The sequence below is a fragment of the Exserohilum turcica genome (genome assembly GCF_000359705.1).
Source record: "Exserohilum turcica Et28A unplaced genomic scaffold SETTUscaffold_2, whole genome shotgun sequence".
NCBI lineage: Eukaryota > Fungi > Ascomycota > Dothideomycetes > Pleosporales > Pleosporaceae > Exserohilum > Exserohilum turcicum.
The window spans coordinates 3,152,398-3,158,397 of record NW_007360025.1 but is presented as its reverse complement, the minus strand read 5'-3'; the positions used below and the strand labels follow the sequence as shown (position 1 = coordinate 3,158,397).

The 6,000-nt window shown below is 54.1% G+C and overlaps 2 protein-coding genes across 2 annotated transcripts; one reads left to right on the top strand and one right to left on the bottom strand.

Annotated features, from left to right (window-relative positions):
* Nucleotides 1–2,753: 2,753 nt before the first annotated feature.
* Nucleotides 2,754–3,187, top strand: SETTUDRAFT_31660 (uncharacterized protein; the record flags this gene model as incomplete). The annotated part of the gene is made up of 2 exons (XM_008026895.1): nt 2,754–2,835; nt 2,904–3,187. 2 exons carry the CDS (start codon nt 2,754–2,756, stop codon nt 3,185–3,187), a joined length of 366 nt encoding a protein of 121 aa, XP_008025086.1.
* Nucleotides 3,188–3,348: 161 nt separating this feature from the next.
* SETTUDRAFT_31659 (uncharacterized protein) lies at nt 3,349–4,874 on the bottom strand (the record flags this gene model as incomplete). The annotated part of the gene is made up of 3 exons (XM_008026894.1): nt 3,349–4,367; nt 4,424–4,574; nt 4,620–4,874. 3 exons carry the CDS (start codon nt 4,872–4,874, stop codon nt 3,349–3,351), a joined length of 1,425 nt encoding a protein of 474 aa, XP_008025085.1.
* Between the last annotated feature and the right edge of the window lie 1,126 nt (nt 4,875–6,000).

Sequence of the window (6,000 nt, the reverse complement as noted above, 5' to 3'; positions counted from 1 at the left end):
CAGATTTCGGCTAAATTATTCTTGGCAGGACAAAACTTTTGTGAGGCACCTCCGTATATCCTCTGTATCTATGTTCCCGTAGTAATGCCCTTGCCTACCCTGCCCTGTCGTAGCATACGTCAGCGGCTTACTTACTTGACTCCCCAGCCAGCCCAGCCCGAAGCAGAAAGCTTAGGACCGCATACACGCGCATCCCCGGCACCAGCTCTTGGATCCGCGTGCGACCGTTCCGAGCGTCCTTGCACATAATCCCATGTCGACGCATCGATGTACATACATACATACAGTATATACCCTTGTCGGCACATCGGTTCTAGATGCCCTTGTTCCATAGGGCACTCTAGACGCGCTCTTCGCCCTTTGCCGCTTCGTGACGTACGTACGGACGTATGTATGTAGGTATGCATTTAGATTGGCGAAGAAGCACCGAAGCGGAGCATCCATGTACCGTGGTGCTAGCTAGCTAGCTAGCTTTCTGTCGTATCGCATCGCATCGCATCGGGGGGTTGCGTGCTGTGGTATCAAGTTCGTGTATCGGCGTCTCGACTCGCGTGCGTCGTGCAGTGCAGTGCAGTGCAGCGCAGCGCAGCGTGTGCAATGGGGTATCCTGCGGGCCGACCACCCAAGCGTTACCGCATGTGCCGATGTTTCAGATCGGAGCGCGCACGTAGGCAGGTAAGACGGACGGGATGCCATAGTATGAGATGGCAAGTAAAGTAAGCGAGGCAGGGAACCAAGGGTCTTGGGGCATGTCAGACGAGGGAAAAACGAGGGAATATGGAAAGGGGAAAATGGCGCGCGCTTGAATGGAGGCGGGGAGGCAGGAAAAAAATCTTGGTGATGCCCGATGGGAGGGGGGGGGATAAGGTTGTGGAGGGGATGGTGGTGGAAGGGGGGGGAGTGGTGAAACGCGTGTCAGTGTGGTGTCTTGGTGGTGTGTTGAGATGGAGGGAGCGACCGACCTACCGACCGGTGGAAGGAATGGAATGGAATGGATGGAATGGCAGATGGACAGAAAGACAGATGGACAGGCAGGGACATGGGGACGTGTGGGTGGGAAGGTCTAGTGCATCATGTCGTGTCGTGAGGTTTTGTCATTGCTGTCCATCTGTCGGCGTCGGTGTCATTGTCATTGTCATTGTCGCTGTCGCCGTCGCCGTCGCCGTCGCCGTCGCTGTCGCTGTCGCTGTCACGTCGTCGTCGCCGGTAGTATTGGCACTGGGCACTGGGCGTTTGAGAGTTGCACGCAATAGTCTCCTCCTACTCACCCGTAGTCCCTAATCACCAGAATGAGGGGGGGGGGTGGGTAGTTTGCGCGCGCCCCTCCTCATGTACGCGACGTGCTCTAACCAGCTAAGCACGGAACATTCCAAAAAACCCCCCACAAAGTCTTGGGAGACTTGGAAATATTTTGCGTCTAGTATACAGCTAAGTAAAAAAAAAATGCACCCGCCTACATATGGCTATGCTAAGGGACATGCAAAGTGAAGGTAGAGGCGCGCGCGCGCGAACCCTCCAAAAGCTTCTTTCAACATCCCTCGCCCCTCCCCCCGCCATCCATCCATCCATCCATCCATCTATCCATCCACGCGCCCTTTCCACGATTTCGTTTGTTTCCCCATCTGGCGCAAATCGAACTTGTTTACGCCGTTAAACGCGCTCGTTCGACACATATACACGTACATGGGTTGTTCAGCTTGGTTTGACTTGGAAAACGTGAGATGTGGCTGCTTGGCGGAACGAGAAGGGCGGCTTGGCCCTTGGCGAGGGCGAGGGGGTAGAGGGGTTGAGGGGCGAGATGGTTATTGTTTCGAGGGCGATGAGAGCGCGAGGTGAGATTTGAGAAGTTTGATGGCATTTTGGTTTGATTTGGTGGCCTGGTGGTTCTTTAGCTTTGCTTACGTTGGGGACGGCAGAAGGGAAGGCGAGCAGGTGTCGGGAAGATTGTGGCGAGTGGATTTGGGGGATAACATGACAGCATATCAAAGTGCTCGTGAAATATGTCAGTACTTGAAATAATTATTATGATAGTGAGGAGCGTTTATGTATGCATGATTGCATGGCATAATAAAATTGTTGCTTTTCATGTTTAGATATTTCCAAAAAAAATTAGTACAGTAGACGGAAAACACCTATCCATCCATACAGAGTAATTTCCCTGTGAGGAGGAATTAACCACATCGCCTCTCGCTCCTACATACAACCCCAGAAAGGAAAAAATAAGCGTATAGAGACACCACACGCCCACCAGCACCAGCACCAGCACCAGCACCAGCACCAGCACCAGTGCCAATAGTGCGACACATTACCCATGTCCCGCGAAACTCGCGCATTCCTTCTTTCCATATATGTCATATCCAGCAAAAAGAATACCGATATCCTCGGTACCCGCGGGATATCTCGGTAGTAGTGCGCGTGACATACTGTAGAAGCTTGGTTTGGTTGTGTATGTACCGGGCATGTCGAAGTCGAAGGCATATGTATGGGAAAACACATGAAGCGCGCGCGAGAGATGTTTAGTTTGGAAAATACTTTTTTTTATTATTCATCATCACTACCATCGTTTGTCTCGCTACTAGTAACAACATGACTGCATCACTCAAACCACGATACACCGACACCACGCATGTAAAACCGCGACTCGGCATTTGGCGACACATAGACATGCACGTACACCAACGGCACCAAGGGCATAGTGTAAAAAAGGGCCGAGTTGAGCAGGATACAATGACATTACGTACGTAGGTTAAAAAATGGCGAAAACACATCGATTGATGCTATCAATCGAGGTATTTCAGGTATTGTTGGAACATTTGAACATAAACGGAGACCAGAGTAAGAGAGAGAGAGAGAGAGAGAGGAAAATAAAAAAGAATGGTTATGCAATGTACAATGTGCGACAGGCAGGCAGACATGCGAGAGAGAAAATGTGACGAGACTATACAGAGTGAGCCATTTCGAACTCGATGTTGATGCTGATGATGATGACGAGGATGATGTTGATGTTGATGATGATGATGATGATGGTGATGGTGCTGTCCGTAGAACAAAGACGGGTCCTAGAGGCGGTTATCTTATTCCCATAGCCTCCGGGAAGCGCCAAATGCAGCCGTTTTCCGTTGCCGCTTCCGTATCGCCCGTTTCCGCTCCCTTCCGTGCCCGCGCAATGAAGATGCAACAAATTTGACGCTAATCTAACGACGAATGCAAAATGGTGGGTAATATTGAGAATAGCAATTAGGAGGGCTTTTTACAAAGCACGGCTTTGGCTGACCGCGAGAAGAAAACACTTGTCGAGCTTACAGCGCAGTATTTTGGCGACCCCGATCTAGGATCTCCGAGGGTACTTCACTGCGCGCGCTGAAGCGAACCTCGGTACCTGTGTGCCTTGAAGATGGGTGCCGTGGTTTGTGTGTCATGTCTCTGGTGCTTAATGTCCCGTCCTACAAGCCCACTCTTGCTGCCATTCCGCGCTAAGCCCGTGGGTTGCAGAGCAATGGCACTGTTGTTCTTGGAAACTCCTGCTGGTAGGGCTGGCATCTCGGGCACATCGTCGTCGGAACATGCGGTAGACTGTGTCATGCGGAACTGCTGCTTGAGGCGCTGCTCTTCCACACGGTTCGATTGCTGGTTGACCCACGAGTCGACTGTGCGGAAGCGAGGGACCGAAGAGCGTGTTGTGATGTAGCTGTCACGGCCAACCGATTGGGCAACGGTATCGCGTGACGGATCGTGAGGTGTTTGAGGGGCGTTTGAGTTTGTCCAGCTGAACCGGCTTGCCATAGCGCCAATACCGCCGAAGCCAGGCCGTTGGGAGATGGAGGGTCGGTTTGACAGGAACTGGCGGAAGGTCGGAGGAGCTGGGAGGTTGCTAGGAGGCCGTCCTTGGACTTCGGCAAATTGCAGCGCTTCGTCGTCGTCGAGAATGGACCGAGTGTTGCGACTTGATGCGCTATGCCGCTGTCCTTCAATGGGAAGAACCGGCGAGGATGGCGTTGTGCTGTTGTTGCGACGATGCCAATCCGGTTCCGAGGCATCTTCGTAAAAGCTCCGGTTGCCATCTCGCGTGGGGGGCTGGTTGAAGCTGTCGCTGCGTCCGAGAGACTGGAGGGGCTTTTGCGTTGAAAATGAGCCAGATTTGACCGAGTAGGCAGCTGGACGAGGAGCGTTGATTGAGTCGTTCATTCCGTAGCCGCGCTCATCACCGTACATGTACTTGTGGTCCTGTCCATAGCGCGAGGCGAGTGATGGTGGTGGGCCGTTTTGGTATGGTCCCTTGCCCGGGTGGAGAAGACCCTTGATACTGACGCCGCGTTTTCGCATCGTGTAGATGGCCAGTACGAGCATGACAATGATAATGGTTGCACCTTTGCTATGTCAGCGCACACCCCCCTGGGCAAAGAAAACAGCAGCTTCTGCCTACCAATGGAGCCGGCAGCAATGAGCAAGTGCTCAGTCGTTTGCGAAATGGGCCTGGTGTCACCCTGAGGCTCAGGCGGTTGCATCTCCGCCACTGGCGTCTGAGCGGGGATAGCGGCGGGTCTGGGGCTGGAATTGATGGACATTGTGCTCAGCTGCAAGGGTTAGTTTGCGTCGTCGGTGCGCCGTCTTCGTCTTACCGTTGTGCTTGATGGGAGTGGCAGCGAGGCGACAGGGGTTGTCTTGTATTCGTCGTCGTCCGAGTCGTAATGATAATCATCGTCGTCGTCCCTGGGGCGTGACGGCTGCGTCGTGGGCCAAGATGATCCAACTACCCGTTTTACGTTGGCCATGGGCTCTTCCGGATCCAGCCACCTCTTGTGCTCGACACCATCCTTCTCAACAACGACATATCCGACTCTGTTGCTGGCCTCGTTGCGCCGTGGGGTAGGCATTTCGTCCGGTGTGTGTGTGTGTGTGTGTGTGTTGATGGCGTGGGTCAGGGACAGCCCCTCTCAGTCTTCCGGCCACTGAATTCCTCCACCAGACATAATCCGCGAAATCGACCAGCGATGAAAGGACTTGGCGATAGAAGATGGCTTCTAGTCCTCGGGAAGCAGGACTGCGACCAGCGTAGTCGTAGACGAGACGGGTATAGGAGATTGTTGGGGTGGTGTGAAGGAAGGAATGTGAGTAAGTATTAGCTAGCAACAGCGCCCGCCTGCGGAACAAAGGTCAGAAAGGAAGGGAAGGTCAAGCCAGTAGAGGAGCAAGGAAAGTCTGGGCGAACGCTCAAGACGAGACACGTTCATGCGACTGGCGCGAGGGGGGCGCATATGAGAAGGTGCATGAAGGACGCTAACGCTGAGTCGCTCCTGGTCCCATGTCAGTTTGGACAGAGGGAAAGAGTGGAGCCGAGGACAGGATGAGAAGGGTGAATTTAGCAGCAGTCGACTGCCGAAAATACTCGCAATGGCCATGTCAGCTGGGGGAATGAGCGCCGAGACAGGCCCAAAGCAGTAAGATTGACGCCGTTGTGTGGTAAATTGGGCCGGCAAGCTTTGGACTTTGTCTTGGAGGCGTCTCAGAGAGCCATGGTCGCGTTTCAGCGGCCGTGTCTGGGGGCAGATCAGACGCCACAGGGGGCCCGGGGTGAGACCATCGAGTCGCTGGCAGCCATTGGACAGCGAGCCTCGCGTCGATGGCGGCGGCGGCGGTGATGAAGGCGTTGAGGTGTTTGTGGTGGGGATAATTCTCCGCATATAGGGCGCGGTGGGCGTACGGCGGCATGGGGGGTCGGACCGGCGTATGTGTATGCGCGCAGCGACGGGCGGCAGCCACCGTGTGGTGTCGGGGGACGAGAAGGAGCGAGACTGGGAAGCTGCGCCTCTAGACGGTGGCTTAGGCAGCGGCTTGGCGCACGACCTGGTTCGTGTGGGTACAGGTCCACGATGATGGTAGCGTGACGCGACCACCACCTCATCATAAGAAATCGAACAGTCTCTAACTGTATTCGGCCTAGCACTGTTCGATTTCTTTTGATGAGGAGGTGCGACGGTGTTTTGGGCTCGGCCTGTGCAG